The 23,539-nt window shown below is 51.2% G+C and overlaps 1 protein-coding gene across 1 annotated transcript in view; it reads left to right on the forward strand.

The window, feature by feature from the left end:
• Positions 1-23,127, forward strand: part of FAM3D (FAM3 metabolism regulating signaling molecule D) — a gene marked incomplete at both ends in the record, with an annotated part of 49,238 nt that extends 26,111 nt beyond the window's left edge. Inside the window, 7 exons of the mRNA XM_084247749.1 lie at positions 4,467-4,574; positions 12,120-12,237; positions 12,926-12,984; positions 16,567-16,617; positions 19,904-19,988; positions 20,743-20,869; positions 23,038-23,127. Coding sequence (XP_084103875.1) covers positions 4,467-4,574; positions 12,120-12,237; positions 12,926-12,984; positions 16,567-16,617; positions 19,904-19,988; positions 20,743-20,869; positions 23,038-23,127 — 638 coding nt within the window. The remainder of the gene's footprint in view (positions 1-4,466; positions 4,575-12,119; positions 12,238-12,925; positions 12,985-16,566; positions 16,618-19,903; positions 19,989-20,742; positions 20,870-23,037) is intronic.
• Between the last annotated feature and the right edge of the window lie 412 nt (positions 23,128-23,539).

The following is a 23,539-nucleotide window of genomic DNA, read 5'->3' on the forward strand; positions in this document are numbered from 1 at the left end:
TCCACCCTCAGGTCCCAGCCACCTTCCCTTTGGTGGTGACGGGATTTGTCTTTCCCAATGTCCTGATGGCTTTGGTCTGGGGTGGGGGTGGAGTCCACAAAGCCTGCATGGGATTAGCTCAGGACATCATTTCTCCCTAACAGAACCAGCATACAGAGCAATAGAGCTTTTAGTTCCTGTGATTTTATTCCTGTTGCCCCATAACCTGAGTAACAGGTTGCACAAATCCCCCAACAGGATCAAGGAAGAAACTGTTCCATTTTACCTGGCAGCTGCAGAGGAAATTCTTGCCCCACCCTCCTAGCTGTTTCAGGTGCCGTTCTTCCTCCTCACCCCCCTCCTAGCAAGTCAGTCAGTCCTGAACTCCAGCTGTAGAGCACCCACACGGGTCTCCGGGGTGGCAACTCAACCGTGAGGGCCACCAAGTTGAGAGCCCCCCGCCACCCTGTCCTTCCTCACAGCCTCTCCCGGCAGCCAGGATCTCTGTTTAAATTGGGCATGACAGCGAGAGATTAGGTATGTGCCCCAGCCTCTACCTCTGACCTGTCTTCTCTCCCTCTCTGCACCCCCTTCTGTCTTGTTCTTCATGTGTGTCTCTCTCTGAGTCACTGCCGTACCCCTCCCCTGCTCCTTGTCCTGCCTTTCTGTTCACGCTCTTTCTACAAATATCCGTGTCTGCCTGTTGGTCCAGCTCCATTTGTATGAGCTCCATTTGTATCCTTCAATCTAGCCACCAGTCTCCTGGATCTTCCACACATGGGGAAGCCCACAGAATGTCACCCCTAGAGGCCTGAGCACCTGGAATATAGTGCCTACCCGGCAACACTGGAAAGCATGACATAGCGTGTATATGGAAGAAAGACAGGTTGGCAATTTAAATTTTCAGGAAGTTAAAGTTCTACAAAATCTGAGGGATTGGGGTTGAGTGATAGCCCAGCCTTATCATCCCAAAGGTCCTAGAGGGGAAGGGTCAGGACAGGTAAGAGGATTTTTTGAATTCTCAAAAAGAGATGAAGGTTTGCAGCTGAGTTGTTGCTTTAAATATCAAGGACTGACCCGGCCCGACCACCTTGTGCCTAGTGCTAAGGTCAGCCTCCTGTCTCCCATCTGGGTCCTGGCAGTTGGGCTTTGGAGACCATGTCTGTTGAGATGGATTCTCAGGGTAAAGAAGATTCTGGGGTGGGGAGGGGGCAAGAAGGGAGGTTGAGAGCAAGTTTTTGCAGTTAGAGACCCTCTGGAGGGTCTTGGAGGGTCCAAGACCTGGAAATTACCCAAAGTCCTGCCCTAGCCATCGCTAAGTCTCCAGAGACCTGCTGGCTTTTTCAGAGCTGCCATATCACTGGTGACTGCCCAGCACCTGGGAGGTCGCACAGAGGAGAGATGGGGCTGAGGATGACCCTGTTCCTGCTCAGGACTCAAGAAGGCAGGAGACCAGTTTTTTTTCTCTACTTTCGAGATAAAAAGCACTGGCAGGGGGACGCTGGGCACTGGGCAGCCGGAGACCTGCATCCAATTTCTGACTCTGACCATTGAAAGCTGAATAAACCAGGACTTCACCATGGTGCTTCTCAGCTTACCCTTTCCTACATGGGGGGTGGGGGGATTGTGAGGATTTACACAGCCGCAAAAATCACTTGAGTTTCTGCTGCCTGTTGGTCCCCCTGGGACTAGCTAGCACGATGTCCCTTGGCTGGCTGGAGAAATGGAAGGAGGGAGGGAGGGCAGAAAGGGTGGAAGTATGGCTGGATGAACCAAAGGCTGGATGGGTGAGTGACGAGATCAGTCCTCTGAGAGACAATGGCTGGCAGACTATGCCGTCATCTGGTTTCTAATAGATACACGTAAATAAAAGATATGCTGAACTGAATATATGAATATGACTAAAGATATGCTGGACTCTTATTTCATATGGCAGATGGGGAGGAACCAAACTAAAAGGACTGTGTTCTCCTCAGGTATTAAAATGGAGCAAACCTGTGGGTACCTGGGTTGACCCCAGTAGGTGCAGCCTCACCTTAATGCTTGTAAATGCAGGACATGAGCCAAAAAGCAGGCACATAGGCTGAAACACCCATAACAGGATTTAATTATACAGGGAGCAAAGAAAGGGACTGCTGAGAGAGAGAGAGAGAGAGAGAGAGAGAGAGAGAGAGAGAGAGAGAATGAATGTATAGGCTATCCATATGCTATCATACCCCGGAAAGAATCCACTGAGCAGAGATTGAAGTTCTAGCCAAAGCTGTACATGGCAAACTGGCAACTTATCCACACCCCTCCTAACCAGCAATTTAGCTGTCAAAAGCCAGAGGCATTGTGCCAAAAGTGCCAGCAGCTTAGCTATTAGAAGTCCTTTCAGTCAAATTGCCAAGTCTCATGGGCTTTACTGCCCAAAGCCCCAGCCCCACACTTTTTCCCATCAGCCCCTGCCCAAGGGGTGGGGTTTGAAAAGCTCGACCTTCTACCATTGAGTTGACATCAGTGGGTGAAATCTAGAAAGCTCCACCTTCTTTCGCAGAGTTGGCCAGGAGTATGTCCACTGCCTTGAAATTTGCTCCTCACTGTTCTTATAGTACCTGTTCCTTAACTCTTTTTCATAGCCATATTTCAGATACTGATACCGAATTCATTTTTATTCTCTCCGCAGGCTAACACTGACCTGAAGCTGCTCTTTATCTGGCCAGGATGAGAGTGTCAGGTAGGACCAGTTCTGAGAATCCTCAGGCTCAGGGTTGGGGTCTGAATTTGGCTTGAACTCTGAGGTCATTTGGCCGTATCTGTTCTCAAATGATCAGGCTAGAATTCCAATTTGGGAGGCCTGCAACAGTGAAAGAGGAGACTTTCTGCCTGTAGCCTGAAGGACTGGAGAACCTTTGGCACAATGGCCCCACCTGGCTGGCACCATGGGGATTGACCATATCTGGGAAATATCTGACCCTGAGTGGAAATTAGGAACTAAATAAAATAAACTAAATAAAAACAGAACCCACAAGGAGGGTTCTGTTAGATTCTTCATAGCACAAGAGTTGGGTAAGAGGAGAGGCCTTTCCTTCTGTTCCATACCCTCGTGCTGTACCCTCTTTGTACAGATAGGGAAAAGGAGGCTCTGAATAGGAAGTGGACAGGTTCATTTATATCCCCAAACAATTGTGAGGGAATTAAGAGCACGAGATTTGAAGACTGCCTACTTTGCAGGGTTCTAATCCTACCTCTGTCATTACTAGCTAAGTGACCTCTCCAAACCCATTTCCTCACCTGAAAAATCAGTAGCATCCAACACATAGGTTTATTGTGAACCAAACTGAAATAATATATGTAAGAGCTGTCCACACAATGCCTGGCACAAAATGAGTGCTATATAAATGTGAGCTGATACCCAAGAGGAATACTGGGTGCCCTGAACTACACTGTGCTCTAGAAGATGATGAACCCCATACCTGAGCCCCACCCCACAGGACTCAGGGGCCATATCCCTGGACCCAAGTAGCCAGAGGCCAGCACAAGCTCACAACTGAACTCAGGGCTGAGGAGCAGGATGAAGCTGAGAAGGGGGCCATCAGAGGAGAGGGAGGGGAACTTGAAATTGATCCTGAAGGCGGAGGGGGTTGGGGGCATTACCAGAGTCCTGGAATACTGGGAGGTGAAATGGTAACCACCTCTGGTCCTCTTGGAAGAGTGAGGAGAGCAAGTGGGACAGGAAGCTCTAGATAGCCCTTTCTGTGTGTGGTTTCCTCCCCAGTGATGTATGGGGAGTTAGGTCATAAGGACGAATCAGCAAGGCCAATGTGTGTTCCACAGACAGCATTGTGTGATTACTTGTGGTGACTTTCAGAAGAAGATAATGGAAAATGAGAGGGACCAGCCCCACTCCCCCAAGCCACCCTGGAGGCTGCCTCCTGGTGACAACTACCATCCCTCCCAGAATGTCTTGACTTCAGTGGCAAGGACATTACCATGTCTTCTCTGTGATTGAGGGACTCCAGGTCATAGAGGCCAAGCCCTGCCAAGCCACACTTGGAGTTGGCTCCCACACCTGTGCTAGAGCTCCCCTCCCAAGGTCATCGGCCACAGACCCTGCCTCCTGCACTCCTTCCACCATGCTCAGACCTCACGTCAGGGTGCTGGATGCAAGTGCTGATGTTTAGTCATCACCCTAGAAATTCTCTCTCTGGAGAGCTAAGGAGAGCCCAGGAACATGCATTTCTAACTTTCTTTTTTGGTGCCCCCACTGTGGGAAATATTCCCAAGTAATTTTGCCCCATGATCTCACCACTTGATCATCCTGTGGATTCACACATGGTCTCACCAAGTGGCCCCAAGAACTGGTCTCTGAGGTGGGTGTGGGCTGGGCCTACCACACCAGGTCTCACGACATGGTCCAACTGGGGGATTTGGTAAGGACCCATGGGCAGTCAGTCTTGCTACAGGACCTGCCGATGTGCTCTCATCGCTGCCTCCTTGCTCTGCAGTGCTTCTTCGCTTCGTGGCCCTCGTCTTTGTCCTGGTCATCACGTGCGTCTTTATTAGCAGCTACACCAGCTTCAACATGAAAACCCTCCACTCTCACCGCTGGATAAGTGAGTGGGGCTGACTGCGGGGGCCAGGGACTGTGGACCGGGGATAGGGGTTAAGAATTTATTTATTCCTCCAGGAGACATCCAGACACAGCAGGGATCCCCGTCTGCCTGCCTTTGGGACCCCTGCCGTTGGGGATGGGAGGGGAAAATGAAAGAGGAAACCCTCAGGCTGTCGGGAAGAAAATAGCCCATGGGGAAGAGAGAAGTGTTCCAAGCCCCTGGCCAAAACATGTGCCTACAACAAGGACAATTTTGGAAATGTGACTCCAGGAAGGAAGGAAGGAAGATAGAGGGAAAGAGAACTTTCTATGCATTGAATGGCTTCCCTTAGCTCTTGCTGTTTCTTCTGCCTGGAACCCTCTTCACGCAAATCTCCCAACTCTTCTCCACCTTCAGGTCTCTGTTCAGATGTTACCCCCTCAGAGAGGCCTTCCCTAACCAGGCCCAGATCCAGCCATGCCCCTCCCCCTACTTCAGCCTCCCTCATGCCAGCCAGTGCCTTCAGAACCTCACAGTCGCCTTCGTTATGCTCTTTATTTGGCATTGGCGCTATCCCTTCGAATGGGAGCTTTCTGAAGGCAAGGAGTTTGGCTTGTGTATACCCATCTTTCCAGCACTTGGTGCAAAATAGATCCTTAGTAAATATTTGATAAAAGAAAAATGGAGGATGGATGGATGGATGGATGGATGGATGGATGGATGGATGAAGGGGTCATGTATACTGGCTGCTTTGCACGCAAAGACTTAATCTATATAAAATCCCCGTGGGATGATCCAAGATATGGTTGTGGAATGGACTCATGCATGATCTAATGGTGTTGTTCTGTGCATGATCTGAGAATATAAGAGCACAGGGATATTTTTTAAAGTGCCTAAATTTCTCTTGCAGATATTAGAACAATAATGGGAACTCAGATCTCCCAGACCCAAATCCTTCACAGTAAGGAAAGAAAGAGATAGGATTTCTACCTCTAGATTTGCCCTCCTTGAAAACCAAGAACCACTTCCACTGTCGTGGCCAAGCATGACATATAGTGACCCAGGCTAGCTCACAGTTTTCCAAAGCAGGGAGTAGCCAGCCGCCCCATCTTTAACACAAACTGCCCCACACAGTGGAGTGCCAGAGACTCCATAGCTCATCCTCTTCTTGCCAACCTGGCTACACCATGTCAGGATGATGTGTATAGATGCGGTGGCCACGATGTCCCAGCCCTAGGGCACTGCTCTTACAGGTCAGAGATTGATTGGACCGTGCTGATAGCCTTGGAGGAAATGGACCCAGTTCAGTCTAGGAGGCTCAGAGCCTGCATGTGCTCAGGGATGTTCTCAGAACGAGCCCCGGCCCAACGTGGGAGAGGAGACAGTGTCGAAAGAAGAATGCCAAAGACAATTCCCTCTCAGAACTCAACACCTCCAACTAACAATCACTAAGCAACCTCTCTGATTGATCCCAGAGACCCCCAAAAAGAGGAACAGGTGGCCCCCTGCTTATGGTCTGAGTCAGAGAAACAAATAGACTTACTCATAGAATGCACAAAACCAAAGGTGACCCAGATTGGAGAAAGGCTTGGAGCAGCAGGAAATGTAGCCGTGGGAGAGAAGCCATCAAAAATGAGCAGCGAGGGGCCTCCCTAGTGATGCAAGGGGTTAAGTCTCAGCATTATGAAGGCACCGGGGCAGCTACTGCAGCACGAGTTCTATCCCTGGCCAGGGAACTAACCCACATGGCGCAGCAGACCTCTCCTGACTTGCCCGCTGCTCCCCTCAGCAGTATACTTCAGTCAGTCTGCCTGTTCTATTCCCCGCTCTGTCTCTAGTGGGTCCTCTCACCTCATGCCCCCCTCCCCGCCCAACCCCACCTCTCTGGCCTACACCCCAGCTCTTGTATGCATAATAAATAAATCTTAAAAAAAAAAAATGAGTAGCATCCAGGAGCCGAGGGGGGTTTGTTCATTTACCCCAGAAGTTGCACACACCCCTAATTATTGAATGCATTAATATACAAGAAGAGCTTTTACTATAACACAAATTCATTTTTTGTTTTTGTTATTATATTGATACATAATTTCCTTTCTAATCTAATCCATTTTACTTTATGTATTTTGTAACTTGCCATCTGTTAAATAAGCTAGTGTCAAATGTCTCGGAGACGTGCAAGTTAATTTACTCCAAGGGTGGTTTTTTGTATGTTTATTTTAATTTTTTTATTGCATTTAATTATTTGTTTTCTTACATTGTTGTTCATTTTTGTACAGTATTTGATTTCTCCCCTCAGGTGTAGCCCCCATGGTTCTCCCACCACCAGATCACCCGTGATCCATCTCCAGAGTCCCTTGTGCCTTCCCTTGTTTTAATCCGCCCCCTCTCTTCCCCCCACTGCTGTGTGGCTTAGATCTGTATTTTGTCTTTTTCTAAGGGTGTTTTTCAAACCACCAAAAGGGTCCGTGGCACAGAAATCAGGAAATGGTGAATCTTCCATTCACCTGGCAAATTAAGCAGGGTGTTTCAGCTGGGGCTAACTCTCACTTATATTAAAAGAAAGAAAAAAAAAAAAAGATGGCATGTCATGACTCATGTAACAGGGACTTCCACAGGCAGCAGGTCATAGGTTTGGCTGCATTTAGAGTCCTCCATAAAGTCCCCAGAATCTGTCCCTGTGTCCCTGGACTCTGCTCGTTGCTACCTCACCTCATTCCATGGGCAGCTTTCTCTGCGAGGCAGGTGTGATGGCCCCAGCTGTCCAGATGCTCACCTTCCAGCTTAGCTTAAAGAGGCTCCTTCTCTCCCCCAGGCCAGATAGAGAGGAATATAGCATGTGACTGGTGCCTCCTGGAACTTCCCTGGTGGGGCTGTGCGTGGAGGCAAGGGTAGGGGCACTCCAGGAGAGATAGCCCCCCAAATTGAGTAGAATGTGTTTGGGGGTTAGCCCAAAGAAGAGAACACCCTCCCCAGCATCTCTCTGTCTACTGGGGGCCATGTCCTGTAGGACTCACCACCTGTGTGGCGGGAGACATGGTCTAGAATGTAGAAACAGCCGGGACACTGCATAGCCAAGGTGTCTGGAAGTGACTGTGGCCATGAAGCCCCAGGCAGGCAGGCAGTGCTGCAGGAAGTCAGAAGAGGCCCCCTGACTGGGCTGAGAAATGACAGCAGGGCCAGGGTGCTGGGTGCTAGGCTAGGTCACTGCATCTTCCCTGCTCCCTGTGAGGGTGGATGACAGTCCCCAAGGTGTGGTAAAGGAGCTGAGGGCTGGGAGGTTAAAGCTCACACACCTGAGGCAGCCCCAAGCTGCAGTGGGTCTTACAATAGAGCCAGGGGCGGGGAGGATGGTGGCAGCCACAGTGTGAGCAGACTCTCAGGGGAGATAGCAATCTTAAAGCATTTCCGCATGAACTGACTGAGTGTGAACATTTCAACATGAACTAGAGGGGGCCTCTACTTGAGCAGGCCAAAGCCACTCTAAGGTCCCTCTTCACACACCCCAGTCCCAATCTTCGACCTTCAAGGGGTAGGGAGTGGGCCGGGGGCAAATCTCTCTCTGACTAACAAGATTCTGTCTTCTCTCCAACAGGTTTGGTCACTAAGGAGAAGCGTGAGTATCTACTCAGCTCCCACTGCCTTAGCTTGAGATGTCTCAGGGTCTCTACTCCGGATCTTATAGTCCCAAAAAATCTCGGTTTCCCAAGTGTGCCCAGCTCTCTCCTCCTAAGGCCCTATGGTGCCTTTTGAGGTCCCTGAACCCGCCATTCAGAGGCATAGGAACTGCTTGACTGCTCCTTCCTAGGTCACCTGCCCTGCAGGCTGGACCACACCCCAGCTTGCCTCCCCTCACAGCAGCCACCCCTGTAGTGCTTCCTCCCGTCTCCCCTCCCCCAACTTGGAGGCCAAGAATGGGGCCTATGTTTATTATCATCACTGCAGTGAACCCCACCACCACCACCAGGCCTGGTTCATAGTTCCATGTCAGGCTTCGCAGGGCCTCCAGAGACAAACAGAAGGTTCTGTTGATTATCCATTGGGGTAAAAGAGCCAAGTGTGCCAAAAAAGGTGGGGAAAGTGTTCTGAATTCCAAAAGGGACACCCCTTTCCTGAGGAATGGGGCCACAGAAAATATCAGGGAGGAGGTGGCTTTTCAGCTGTGCTTGCAGAGGAGGGGGTGGCTGTGCTTGCAGAGGCAAGAGTGCCTAGGGCTCCAGGGAAGACTTTGATGGGAGAGTCCAGGAGGTGAGGAGTGAAGCTAGTGCTAGAGGACAAGCATGTCCCACACTGAGATGTGTGATCAGGGCTTCAGGAAGTGCCATGCGCCGAGGTGCGGAGAAGGTAGAAAAGACAATAATAGTAACAATGGCTGGTGCCTACTATGCATCAGACGCTGTATTTAGAACTTCACTAGCATCTCATGAGTCCACACCACAAACCTATATAGGTGCTGTAATTATGTCATTTTATAGATTAGTAAACTGAGGCTGAAAGGGTGAAATCTCTTGATGAACATCTGCTGGCTGTGAGTGATGGAGCAAGACCTCTCATCTAGATCAGAACCCACTCTCTCAATACCCCTCTATCAGAGGCAACACCTCCGGGTCTCCCCCCACATACCCCAACCTGGTAGTATCTGAAGAGGGATGCAGTTCCAGGAGAAGGGCACGGGAGTCCCAATATGCTGTGGGATTACAGCATAACAACTGTAAGAGTCCACACAAATCTTTCCCCCAACATTCTCAACCCCATCTCTTTGAAGCCCCACGGAGTCATAATCTGGGCATAGATTGTCACCACATCTTGCTACTGAACACTCAGACATTAGCTGCTGGAGGATGGCAAATCCAAGAATGGTGCTGCCTCCCACCCTGCCCACTCCCGCGGCAGACATCACCAATCCCTCCCAGCACTCCATCCCTCCTAGCCCACAGCAAGCCTCAGGAGCCTTATTGAAGCTTCTAATAGATCCATTGACATTAAAGTTGGCATAGCTAAAGGGGGAGATTTCTTTTTTATATATATTTAAAGAGCAGGTTTATTAGAGAAAGGGATCGGAGAGTAAAAGACACTTGCATAGACACAAGCGGGCAGGAAGAGCTGCCTGGAAAGGGACAGGTTTGCAAAGAGAGGCCTGCAGCGTTGCAGGTGGGCAGCCTTGAGAGCGGCCTCCGCTGAGGGAGGTCAGTAAGGAGAAGTCCCGGCATGGTACAGGTCACGGGCAGGCAGGAAGGCTGCTGCCCTGCAGAGGGAGAGAGTTGGTGAAAAGAAGCACCTGCATAGGTGGGCAGAGGACTGTTGCCTAAAGGGGGAGATTTCTGGTGAGTCACAGAGCAAATTGCTGGAAAAGTAACCCAAGTCTCCTGATTTTACCCCATCCAGTGCTCAGCTCCATGCCCTAACCAGCATCACTTAGGATTCCCAGAGGAGTTGGGCAGCTCATGGGGACAGTCCTCCCAAGCTGAGCCCAGAGACAAAATCCCTTGCCTCCCACCGACTTGATCCCACGGGCATCGTCTCCTTCCAGCGCCAAGACTGTGAAGGCTTGATGGTCAGATAATCAATTCCAGAAAAGCCTGCTTAAGCCAACCTGCTGACACCAGGTTTATCAGACTTAGCTGCAGTTGTTTAGGTGCTGGGTAAACTCTAAGCGTGGCCTGAGGCCTAGAACAACCCTCGGCATAGGTGGAAACCTCTGCTTTCACGAAAAACTGACTTTGCCACGAAGGGGCAGGTGGCCTGTGGTGAAGCCCAAGGCTCATAGATGAGGCCCCCTGGCCAGCGCCACTTCTCAGCCAGCCCTGGGTTGAGAGGTCCCTTCCAGAGGTTGGGGAAGTGAGTTAGGTCCACATCCCCAGCCCAGCGCTCTCCCTCTGGAGCCCCAGGCTTGGACACCGCTCCCTTCTGAGCAGCCCCCGGGGAGTGCCTCCCCTGTGGCCCTCGCCCTGGTGATAATGTCCTGGTCTGAGCTCGGCTTCCACCCATTGGGGGATGTGCTCAGCATTGGCATGCTGGGGGTGGAGGGCACAGGACAGTCATTTCTGCTCAGGTCAGCAGGGCTGCCCACTCAGATGAGGGCAAAGTCCAGCAGGGTGCCCTGGTGAGGGCAGCATTCACTTCTAGGAAGGGGCACCTTTACCTACTCGTAGGTGCCGTGAGCTTGGCAAGCCTTGTACCAGTGGCACGTGTCCCCCCTAGAGGGGTGCTGTCTCCTGATTCACATGGAGGCTCCCTGTAGGCTAGCAAGGGGCCTGAGACCCTCATGGCCCCGATTGCATCGTCCCTCCCAGCTCTGCCCAAATATTTATTGAGTGCCTACTACATGCCAGACACTGGAGTTGCTGGGATGATTTATCAGGATAATACATACATATAAAGTGCTTGCCTCTGTGCCTAGCACAATAACCCCCTCAGGTACGTGGCTTCTATTAGGAAGACTGTAGATGTGTTCCAAGCACGTGCTAGCGTAGCTCAGCAAGACGCCTGGCACAGGGGCTGGGGGGAGAGAAGCTGCCCCATCACCACTTTGCAGGTGAACTTTCTCTAATTCCATGTTTGCCAGTCTTCCCTAATGGTACTTCTGAACTGTCAGGTGATATTAAAAAACACACATTAATATAAATTAGAACCTGCCAGGCAGAAAGCACAGGTGATGGTCCCAACTGGCAAAGAGCCCGCTGAGGGCTGAGCAGCTCAGCAGCTGTGTTTGGGGGTTCTATCAGCCTGTGCCGCCATTCCCGGGCCTCCAGGGTTTGCCCTGCGAGGGCCTTGTGAAGGGGACACGGCTTTTAATAACAGTCACGGGAGTCAGAGGAGCCTTGAAAGGAGTCCTCGGTGGGTTCCAAGTACCATGCTAGGCACTGAGTTGGGGGGTGGGGGCTGGTAACTTCAGCCTGATTCATGTTGTATCCCAGGATCTAGCCCATAGTAGGTATCCAGGGATTGAATGACTGATGGAATGAATGAATGAATGAAAAAGAGCCAGTATGTACTGACCATTAACCTCTGCTCATTTATTCCTCACAAGAACCCACTGGGGAAGGCATCCGTTACTCCATTTCAGATGAGGAAGCTGAGATGCAAGGGGCTTGAGAACTTGCCCAAGGGAACCCAGCAGTTGAGGGGTGCTCCCACCCACCATGTTCAGGCCCCCAGTAGGCTTTTTACAAGGGTCCCTGCGAGCTCAAAAACTGCCGTGGCCCTAGAGAAAGGTTCTCAAGAGAATCCCCTACTGACACTTACTGCTTTTTAGCCCCATTCAAGCTCCACATAGACATACTGAAGGCCTGTGTTGAATTACCCAGGGGCTGTGCTAGGACTGGAGCTGTGCTGAGAAGCCCAAAAATAACTCTGGGGTGATCAGACCACAGTCAGTGTCCTGTGTCTGTTCTGAGCTTGCTGGAGGCACTGAGGGAGAACAGAAGGTGGCCAAAGCTCCAGCCTGAAGTGGTCAGCAAAGGCTCTTGGAGGGGTGGGGAGGCGGCTGAGCTGGGGTCCCACTGTCCCATCCTCCCTGGGGCCCCTTCCATAGCTGCTGTCACCAAGGTTGGTCTGTTTCTCCTCCAGGGTTTGTGAAGAATAAGTGTGGCCTCTTAAAATCCTGTGCAGCCAACTTCTTTGCATTTAAAATGAACAGTGGGGCCGCCAGCGTTGTGGGTCCCACCTTGTGCTTCGAAGATGAACTGTAAGCACCGAGGAACTCCTATTTCTTTCTTTCATTCTTTATTCATTGAGCTAGTGTTGGTTTACATTGTAGTTTGTATTTGGGGGGGTATAGGACCCCCCGCTTAAAGTATTATTGCTGGAGAGTACCCACCGCCAAAGTGCCTGTGCCCCACCACCTTAGTCCATCTCCCCTCTGGATTCCTCAGTTCTGTAGATCAGCCTCTGCAAAGGCAGAGGCTGCAGGGGCAGGCCTGCCCTGAGGCACCCTCAGAGAGGTCTGTGCTGAGAACATTCCCACCCCCTCCTCCCCCCACCCCAGATGGAGAAGGAGCATTTTCCCCAGGATACCACAAAACATGGGCATGAACACTGGCAGGCAGGAACACAACTGGGGTCCCTCTGGGCATCCCGGAGGTCAGAGGATGGCAGCAACCTTCTGTGTTCTGCCTTCCATGTGACCCTGCCTGCCAACACCTCAGAACCCCAAGTGGGCATCTTCCCTCTTCTCTGAGCAGACTGTTCTGGTCCAAACATGCCATGAGAGAATCCTCAGAGATCCCAGCCACGGCTCATTGCCAGGAGACAGCAGGTGGCCCGCATTATTCCGTGTATTTCCTGATGCTTCTGCACGGTGCCGGCTAGGCCCGTGTGGAGCTCCAGAGTCACAAAAGCAGGACCAACGGTTATGTTTTGTCTTTCTTCTTCAGGATCATGAGTCCTGTAAAAGATAATGTGGGCAGAGGCCTGAACATCGCCCTGCTGAACGGTGAGTTAGCGATTCACTGCCCCCACCCAGACAGCCCCAACATGTTTCCCACTGGAAAAGGGAGGTGCTGAGGGAGGTCATTGCTCCTTTATTCAACCAACATTGCCTCAGCTCCTGCCACATGCAGGCATCAATCCCATAGTGCTCAGGAGGGATGCCTGGTTGGCCTAAAGGATCTGATGCTGTTCTGCCAGGCTCCTGCCCTTTGCATCTACCTCAGGAGGAGATGCTCCTTCTGTGAAACATGACCCCATCCTCAAACCACCCTAGCTCAAACCAATGCACAGGGACAACCAATGGCAATGTAACATCACAAGTCAAGTGCATACCTTCATTCATTCATTCAACAAATATCAAAAGCAGCTACTATGGGCCAGGCCCTAGACAAGGTACTGGGGATCAGCCATGAACTAGAAGGTTTCATAACCCCTTTGGGTAGCCATGAAGTTACAATCAATCACAATGTGATGAAGCTGGGTATGGAGGCAGTCAGGGAAGGCTTCCTGAAGGATGCAATAGATGAGGTCTGAGAATAGTTGGGGTTGGCCAGGAGAAAAGTGGGGAGGTTCCTTCCAGGCAGGGGCAACATTATATAGGGAGCAGGGAAGGGAAGAGAAAAGAGGCACTTAGGGGTATGGGAGGGGGCATACAGGTTCTTTCTGGCTGCAATATGGAAGCTGGCAGTGGTAAGAAACAAGGCAGTGGGTGGGCTGCTAAGAAGGGAATTTGAAAACGCTTTGAGGAGGGCCTGAGGGCCAGATGACATTTCAGAAAACTTCTTCCAGCTCAGAGTAGGGAGTCTGGAGGCAGAGAGATGGGGGGGGGGGGTGAGAGTGGGGGGGGGGGGAAGCCCACAGTCTCACTAATTCTGCATCTCCAGCCTAACAACTAAGAGACCAACTGCAGGTAATGACTGAAACAGGGACACTTCTTAGGAGAGAGTGGGGCTTAAGGGGCCACAGGGGCCACAGAGGACAGGTAGTCTGGCCCCAGTCAAGACCCTCCCCTCTGCCTCTAAGAGCCATTTCCTGGGATAAGGGTCAGAGCAAATGAGAAAAAAGGCACAGCAGACACTTAGGGACATGGTAACAGCTGTGTGTGGCACAACCACATGACTGCACTTAGGAAGTGACAGGTTAAGTGGAACCCTGGCCTTGCCAACTGCAAATCCCTGCACCTTGCTCCTTCAGAAGCCAACTCCCCTCTGCCAAGGAATCCTCTGGTTCAGAGGAGAGGAGAGGTCAAGGTCTGAAGCAAAGACGGAGCCTTGCCTGGAGTGGAGTGAGAGGGCAGCTGTGCCAACTTCCTAGGGGCCCAGGAAAGGCCAGGAAAGCAGGAAAAGAGGCCTAGATCTCTTCAGTGGCATGTGGGGTGCTCAGCGTGGTCTCAGAGTTACCAGTTCCCAGGTTCTTGAGCTCTCCAAGAAATAGAAATAACAGGGACTCTGGTCTTGCAAGTAGCAAATGAGAATTTATTAAAACTTATGCAGTTTAGCCTAAGGGACAGGGTCTGTGTGCTGCTTCCCAAGAAAAGGGTGGAGGCTCCATTTAAGCAGTTTTAACCCAGCGTAACATAATTAGGAGGCTGGAGTCCGTTCTTTCTTCTTCTTTTTCAGGGGGTCATTTCATCTCTTGAACTCGATCTCCCCATGCCTGTGACCTCTAGCCAGTAATATGGTGGATTCTGTAGCATCAGCCTAGAGGGATGTTAGCCTAGGGGTGTATTCATTGTGAAAACTTTATTTTAGCTAAAGTATGTATTGGGGAAAGTTTCCTTCCTAGAGGTAGGGACGGTCACCATCTGATTGTGGGTGCCTGACCTGGTCTCACATCTCCAGTGGAGAAAATGCTACTTTCTAGTTAATAATGACTTGGTTGGCCTCAGCCTGAGTCAATATCAAGGATCATGGAGCTTCTGGAGACTCACAGGACACAAGAGCACTCTGGGCCTACCAGACCCCAGAAGACTATAGGAGCCCCAGTTTGCATTGACTGTCCCCCACAATCTGCACTCATCCTCTGCCCCACCCGTCTACCCTAGTGAGGAGGGCAGGAACAGGCTGGATCCTCAGCTGCCCAGGCTGAACCGCGCCAGTTTCTCTTCCCTCAAGTGGGCCGCTACTGGAGAAAGCCTCTTTGAATAGTCTCTAATTGCTTGGACTCAGATGAGGGCCTTCCTCCCGCCCTTCACAAAGTGCAAAATAAAAAAAAACCCACTAATATCATAAAATGCTAACTGAGCACTTCGTGCTAGTTTCCTTTAACTTCCTCACCTTGCTACAGTGGATCAACATCCCTGTGTTGCAGGTAAGACTTGGGGGCTCAAGGAGTTTAGGCGACTTGCCCAAGGATACACAGCCAATGGAATCATCTAGATAGATTTGATCCTGGATCTGGCAGAGCCCAGATCTTAATCACTCAGCTGAAGTACGTCCTTAACTACAAATGTCTCCAGGCAGGTTCACAGCACCTACCCCTGCCAGCTGTGGAGAAGCTAACAGCTCACTGTCCGGCTGCAGGCCTCACCTGTACAATGAACAAACAACAGTTTTAAAAGGATTGCTAAATATTAACCTTCTTACCCTTTCAGAGGAGCAGTGGTTCCTTGAAATTGTTCAAACTTAGTTCCTCCCCCTAATTCTAGAAATTTCACAGCAAAATCAGTTTCCAAGTGCCCCAGGTGAGCTGAGGTGCCCCTTGGGTTGGACTTAAGTGACTCTGAGAACTTGGAGGAGCTGCAGAGTGAGCAGTCCCCAAGAGAACTACCAAGGCTCAGGTCCTAACAATCCCCACCCTTTTCAGTAATCTGCAAACTGCAGTGGGGGAGGGAGAGAAGGGGAAAATGTAGTCTCCATCCCCTCTGCAACACCTCCATCTAGTGGTGCCATGTAAGAACTGCAGCATTTGTCCAGGACACCTGTTCCCTGTAGAACTTGGCCCCCTTGTAAAAACCACAAGCCACAATTCAGATTACCAGACTCAGGACACTTAAGTCATTGAGCCCACTGCAAAGCCCTTTGCTTCAAGAATTGGAGGGCTCAAATTGCAGGTGTCTTATTTAACGCAGGAATAATGATGATGATTGTATCTTTATGACTTATTTTGCTGCTAAAATTTATCTCATGTGCTTACTGTTTAAAATATATCTAATTTGAAGCCCATTCTATGGACACAAAAAAATAACATCAAAATTGTATGGTGAAGGATAGACTTGGGCTTTCCATGGTGAACTTAATGCAGTGCCTGAAAATTGTATAATGTTACCATACAGTGTTACTTCAATTTAAAAAGTGAAGACCAGAATGCTAAATTGTGGGTTAGGAAATGACCAGGCAGAACACAGACCTACACTGGTTCAATCCCATGCATTTCCAGAGAGCCCACTACACTATGTTCTAGTACCTCCCAGATCAACCCAATCATCATGTACCTACTTTAGTCCTGTACACTTTCTGCAGTACCTGACTTTATTCTAGTCTTATCCTATTTTTAGATCTTAGTCTAAAGAGTAGCCTCTTTCTGGAAAATGACAGGCAGACTGACACATCACAGGAAATAATAGTTCCACTCTCTTATCCCTTAGGAACCACGGGGAAGATGCTGAAACAAGACTGTTTTGACATGTACGCTGGAGGTAGGCATCGCTGTTGGCACTGAAGTCGGGTGGATTGAGCTACTTCCTGTGGCAGGAGAGCCATGAGGGTGCTGGGGTGTTTGGCTTGTGTTTCCATCAGAGACAACCAGAAAGAGGCAAGGTGGGGCTTAAAGATCAGGCTGCTGCCTTTGAAATTCTGCTGTCTTAATTGGGCTCTCCAAGATGCAGACCCTGAGGCAAGGGTTCAAGTGCAATGTTCATTCTCAAGGGTTGGCACTATGGAGTTGGGGAGACCGGGAAAGGAGGCAGCCAGCACAGCAGGGTATCAAGCCATTGAACACGGCGGCAGTTGTAACTCTAGAGCCAGTGTCATGTCAAATGCATGCCTTAGAGAGATATCCTGTAGGGGCAAGGGAGGTGCCCCAAATTCCTTGGCATCTCCTAGCACGTCTGACCTGCCCCAGGATGCAAAGTAAGATCTGGAAGCCAGAGCAGACTTTCAGGCAAAGAAACCCCCAGGACTGGCTATTGGGCATCCAGGCTATGTACACCAAATTGCCAAGGATAAGATCACGTGGCCCAGTTTCCTCTAGGTAACGGGTATCTTCTTTCAAGACACAGGGGCCTCTGCCAGGCCTCAGGAGAGAATCAAAGCCTCCCAAGCTTTATCCCAGAAAGGATAACTCAGATTGCAAGCTCACGGATGGAGTATCTTTTCTGCTCTCTCTGCATAGACATGCTTCTGAGCTTCTCTCTGCACATGACCCCCCTTTAGGAAGTCACTGTCCTCCTGGCCCTTAGCATAGCCCAGTGATGAGTCACTGACCTGGGCTGGAAGCTGGTTCATCTAAGTTCCCAGCAGCAGCTTCTTCACTCACAGGCCCCCAAACAAAGCTGTAGTTGTGGGTGAGATTGACAACAACCCCCACCCCTCTGCCAAACCTTCCAAACCAGGATAAATCACTCCTGGGCCCAGTATGCACCCACTGTCCAGCTGGCAACTGAACCTCCCTCCAACATATTTTTGCTCAACCATAGAGCAAAAATGCATGGGGCAGCCCTTTGCAGAGGGCAGCGCAGCCCTGCAAGGATTGGGCCCAACCCCTCTTCAGAGTGCTGTCTGATTCAGTCTCTCTCCCCTTCCCCACCATCACAGGGCCCTGGGGGCTCAGGTCTCACCTCCAACTCCCAGGAGGTTGCTAGTGGAGTGGACAGGGCCCTGCAGCTGCCAGACAATGGGCTCTCTTTCTTCTGACTTCCCCAACTTTGCCTCCACCTCCAGGGAAGACCTCCCCTACTGAGCCCACCTACCACATGAGCCTAAGAGGGAGACAGGCAGCAGGCACAGAGGCCAGAGGCCCACTTGGCTTTGCAAACAAATGAGATACAATGGGAATCTACTGTCCTGAAGGCAGGGCTGGGGAATATTTAGAAGGTACTCTGTGGTGCCAGCTTCAGCCACAGGAAACTGCGATTCTGGGCTCCAAAGGATCCCCCCAATGGCAGTCCTTTCTGGTGGGGGCTGCAAACCAGATGTGCCAACCAGAACCCAGCTCCAAGATGCACTAAGGCCTCTTCTCCGGGTATGTCCCAGAGCTGCAGAAGCCCCAGGCGGTGGCTGCTGAGGGGAAGGTACATGGCTGCAGCCTGGACAGGCACATGGGGGTGTTCACTTGCAGGTGTGCAAGGCACCTTCTAGTGCACAGGGAGCTGGGGCCAAGGACAGAGAAGAGAGCATGGGCCATGGGCTGAGGGCAGAGGCCTTCACTTATTCTCTGCCTAGGATCCTTCAGAGAACTGGGGTGCCCTAGGCCAGGTTATAGAAAGAGGTCCAGTCTCCAGAGTCAGAGATTTCAGCCTGTGTGACCAGAGGCAGGTGACTCCTCATTTTTTTTAGAATTAAATATTTATTTATTTATTTAGTGTATGTGTGGAAGAACTGGGGTGTAGGTCAGAAGTACGATGGGTGAGAGGATTCACCAGAGACAGAGTAAGAAACAGAACAGGCAGATTGGCCAAAGTACACTGCTGAAGGAAGCAGTTGGCGAGACAGGAGAGGTCTGCTACGCCATGTGGGTTAACTCCCTGGCCGGGGATCGAACTCAGGTCATAGCATTGATAGCAGTAAGACTTAACCCCTAGGCCACCAGGGAGGTGATACCTCCTGAATCTCAATTTCGTCATCAGTAGAATAGAGCCAAGCGTCCGCGTCCTATGGCTGATGTGAGGATTAGGTGACAAACTGCAATGACTGGCTGGTGGAGCGACCCAGGAATTTTTAGTTTTCTCCCTTCCCATCCCTCCTCCCTGACTCCAACCATGTGGTTGAGTTGCTGGGGGAGGGTAGCATCTGGCAGAATAAATAAAGGAAAAAATAATTCAGAGGATGAAATTCAGTTTGATAACGGTTTATTAAGAACAAGGACATAACCATGTTGTGGGGAACAGGAACAGAAGTGTCTCAAGACCAAGTCATCCCTTCCCACAAGACACCAAAAAGGATGATGACTTTTGAAAATGAGAAGATAATTAAGAGAGGACACACTTCATTTTTTCCAAATATTTCCTCTCTGTCCAAGACAAAAGTGAGATCTTGATCATCTGCTAATGGACTTTCAGAACTCCCACTTTTTGTCTGCAGAGCTCATTTTGGGAATGCGGCTGCTGTGGAGGTTGGTCACAGGCTTGTCACTGCCTGGCGGTGGCTGGCCTCACCCTGATGATTCTCCCCCAAGGGCCCTTAGACCCTTTGTTCTCACCCCCACCCCACCACCCCCACCCCCACCCACACCCCCACCCACACCCACACACATAAGAATCGCAGATGTTGGGCCTCCCTGGTGGCGCAAGGGGTTAAGCACTGCACTATGACGCAATCCGCAGCCTCTGCAGCACGAGTTCGATCCCCCACCAGCCAGGGACCAACCCACATGGCGCAGCAGACCTCTCCTGTTCTCCTGTCTCGCCCGCTGCTCCCCTCAGCAGTGCCTTCGGTCTGCCTGTTCTGCTCCCTGCTCTGCCTCTGGTGAATCCTGTCACCTCCCCCCCACCACCCCCCCTCGCATCTCTGGCGGGTACCCCAGCTCTTGCATGTATAAATAAATTTTATAAAAAAAAATTCACAGGTGTCCAGAACCCACCCCAGACCACCTGGGTGAGGGGCCCTCCTGCACTGAGCTCTCCCCAGGACAAGGGCGACAGAGCTTCCCCGGGCGCCTCCTCTGATGGAACTCGGGGTTGGTCTCCAGACCAGGCAGCAGGAACAGAATGAGAATGACCGACTGTGTTTCCCCTAGATGATGAGTGCTTTTCCTTCCTCCCCCAGATCCTGCTTCCCTGGTGAAATTCCTTAAAGAAATTCCGGAGGGCGTGCTGGTGATGGTGGCCTCCTACGACGACCCAGGGACCAAGTGAGTGGGACCCTCATGCCAGGCCACCCTTGGTGACGCCAAGCAAACATTCACGTCCCCAGGGCCCCTCCCACTCTTCTACATGCCCCATCTTCTGTCAACTTCTCCTGAAGAAATAACCAGACAGTGGTGCACACTGTGGCTGGGGTGGGGGTGGGGGGCCATCACTGGCTCAGTCACAGCAGTGGAGGCTGGAAACACTCCCTGTCACCTGAGAGCCGATGGCTACAGAAATTGTGACGTGCCGTGACAGAGGGCCTGTTATTATATATATGACAGGATAGACAGCCTCGAAAATGATGAGGCTGAGAATACTTAAGCACAGAGAAGAATGCCTACCCTTGGGGGTGGGGAAAAGTTAAGAAAGAATGTTCTTAGAGTGCATGGCAGGGAGATATGAAGAAAATACATTAGCATTTTCCAATGATTATGTCAAGGGGGTGAGATGGTAATTTTTGGTTACCCTGTGACCAGAATGAACGTATATTGTTCATTGTGAATGTCTATCACAGCGTCCAAATGAATGTATATTACAAGTGGAAGCAGAAGGAAAACCTTCTCAACACCTTCTCAAAACCTTCTCAGAACCTTCTCAGGCCCTCTGAGTGGTCTTTAGAGGAGAGTCCTTGTGGTCCTGCCCAGTTTCTCCTGCAGGGGACACAGCTGCTGCACAGCAGGGGGAGAGGGCAGCCCAGTGTGGGGAAGCTCACCCTTCTCCCCTCGCCCCACCTCATGGCTTTCTCCTCCTCTGCAGAATGAATGATGAAATCAGGGCGCTCTTCTCCAAATTGGGCAGTAAATATGCAAAGGAAATAGGCTTCCGGGACAGCTGGATCTTTGTAGGGGCCCGAGACATCAAGGATAAAAGCCCCTATGAGCTGGTAAGTTCTTGGTGGCCTCCCCAAGCCACTAAAGTGGGGTGCGGAGTGCGCTAGGGATAGGTGGGGTGGACTGGGGTGGCTTGGGAAGGGCACACAGGGCAGTGTGGGGAGGACCATCCCAGAGGTCAGGATGGACCAGCTGGCCAATCCCCCAGGAGTAAGTGGTCTTGACCTTTCTTCAAAGAGGTGGGTCATGTATAGCTATATAGATAAGTACCAAAAAGGAGAAGGATGAAGTGAGGGATGGAAGAAAGAGAAAGGAAAGGTAGAGATGAGACCTCTGTGATTGAACAGGAGAGCCCAAAGTGAGGAGCCTAGCTTCTGCTCCCAGCCGTGACCTTAGCCAAGCCCCTTGTCCCCTAGGCCTCGGTCTCCCCACCTGTAACAGGGAGGTTTTGGACCAGGGGAGCCTCAAGGCCCTTTCTAGGTTCCCTGTGGAGTTGGGGGACTTGCACCAAGAACAACACATAGCAGAACCTCCCTGAGTATGTGGAAGAAGTAGGAAGGGTCCAGAATATGGGAGTGCACAGTCACAACCCGGGGTGGGGGTGGGGGGGAAGCAGAGGAGTCTGAGAGGCACCCAGAAGTGGAATTTGAGAAGCACTCATAGGAGGAAGGCCCCCAGGAAAATGCTGTTACACACACATACACGTACACACACACACACACACACACATACACAACACCAAGGCAACCATCCCTGCATCCCCAGCTCAGAGCAATTCCGGAAGCTGGGAAAACTGGCCAGGCCTTGCCCAGCTCACAGCAGTCCAGTCTCCACTGGTGAGATCATTCCTTTCTTCCCAGATACCACGATGGGGATCTCGATCCTTCATACACAAAGGGCTGTTGAAGAGAACAAACTCTGCCTGAAGGCAGTGGGAGTCAGGGGAGGCTTAAGCAGCAGAGTAACAAGAGCAGACTGATCATAAGAAAGGCTAACAATGGCAAGCACTGGCTCTGTGCAGGCACAGCCAAGCTGGTCCTGTGCAGGGTCTTATTTAACATCACAGACCAGGACCCAGAGACATAGGGAGGTGCCAACCAGCTTGCCCAACCAGAAGGCCTTGGGCTACTTAGGTCTGCCTGCCTCCACTAGCAGTTCCAGCACTGAGAGTTTGAGAACTGCCTCCCTGGCTGAGCGTGGAGGAGGAGGTGGAAGGAGAACAAGGCCAGGGGGCTGATGCTATCACCAAACAAGAGAAACACGGATGGGACAGGGGCTGTTGGGGGCAGAGAAGACAGTCAAAGGCCCCCTGTATTCCAGGAGGGCCACCATGGGGGCTGTGAGGGGGCTGCCTTGTCTGAAAAATGTTGCCTCTGTTCATATGTGTATGTTTCTAAGAGAATGAATCAAGGTAATTAGAAAGTACAAAGGAGAGGATTCTGTTACTCCCTGGGAGCGAAGGGCACAGGATGCAGGGGCCAGAGGCTCAGGACTCCCTGCAGGAAGCACTGGGGCAGGACTACCTAGAAAAAGGTTTGAGGCTGCACTGTGGGGGTGGCTCTGCTCTTTCTTCAAGCGTTGCTTCTGGAGCCCGAAATTCAGGGCCAGGACAGCAAAGAGGAAGTGTAGAGAAAAGTCAGTTCCATCTTTATCTCACGCTTAAGATCAGCGGGTTGGGACGAACCAAAGGGCACGACATGATTAAAACTGCACATGGAAACTGATTTTTAGAGAAGCAGTTATCTAGAACTTTTTGCTAAAACTTCTTGTGTAGGTTAGCCACAATTATTCCATGGTAGATTTTTGCCTTTTTTTTTTTTTTTAAAGTTAGAATTTTTTTTTTTTTTTAAGATTTATTTATTTAAACAGCACTGGGTACAGTCAGAAGCGCGGGAGGGTGAGAGAACCCACCAGAGCCAGAGCGGGGAGCAGAGCAGGCAGAGGGACCGAAGTACACTGCTGAGGGGAGCACCGGGCGGCAGGAGAGGTCTGCGCGCCATGCGGGTCTCCGGTGGCCGGGGAGCAGCCGGGGATCGAACCGGCGCCTCAGAGGCCGCGGGCAGCTTCGCAACCCAGCGCTCAACCGCTGCGCCACCGGGCGGCCCTGAAGACTTTAGGTTTTAAAGCATAATGCAAACGCAGGTCTGAATCCAAGACTGCCCCACTCCCGCCCCCTACCCCTCTACCATGGTTGATGTTTCTCTCTCTCCTCTCTCCCTAGTACTTAAAGAACCACCCAGACTTCAACAAATACGATGGCTGGCCGGAAATGCTAGAGCTGGAGGGCTGTGTGCCCCGGAGGGTATTTTAGGGTGGCTGTGGCTCTGCCTATGTGAGGACCTGAAGAAATGCCCCCTGACTTGGGAATCGGAGCCCAGGCTTGAGGCCTGGACTGCAGGAGCTTGAGGAGAAGGGAGAGGAGCCGCAGAATGGAAATTGCTGAGGGCCCCCACTCTGTGTGCTTTCCTCTTGAGAAACAAAATCCTCCCAGGACTGAGGCCCCCTGCAGGTGGTCATCTGTGGAAAGAACAGGTGTGTCTCCCATGGGGACTGCTGACTGGTGCTCTGCCCACACCTGAGCACAATTAAATTTTATTTTTGCTGATTTTTGCATGAACTTTTTGAGTACTCCATGTGCTCGTTTCCCCCTAGGGTGGACTGGTTCAGACTGGGTTTGCCTGGACCATGAGTTCAGATAGGCCAGTGGCAGCCTTGGGCAAGCT

The sequence above is a fragment of the Talpa europaea genome (assembly GCF_964194135.1).
Source record: "Talpa europaea genome assembly, chromosome: 11".
In the NCBI taxonomy this organism is placed as follows: domain Eukaryota; kingdom Metazoa; phylum Chordata; class Mammalia; order Eulipotyphla; family Talpidae; genus Talpa; species Talpa europaea.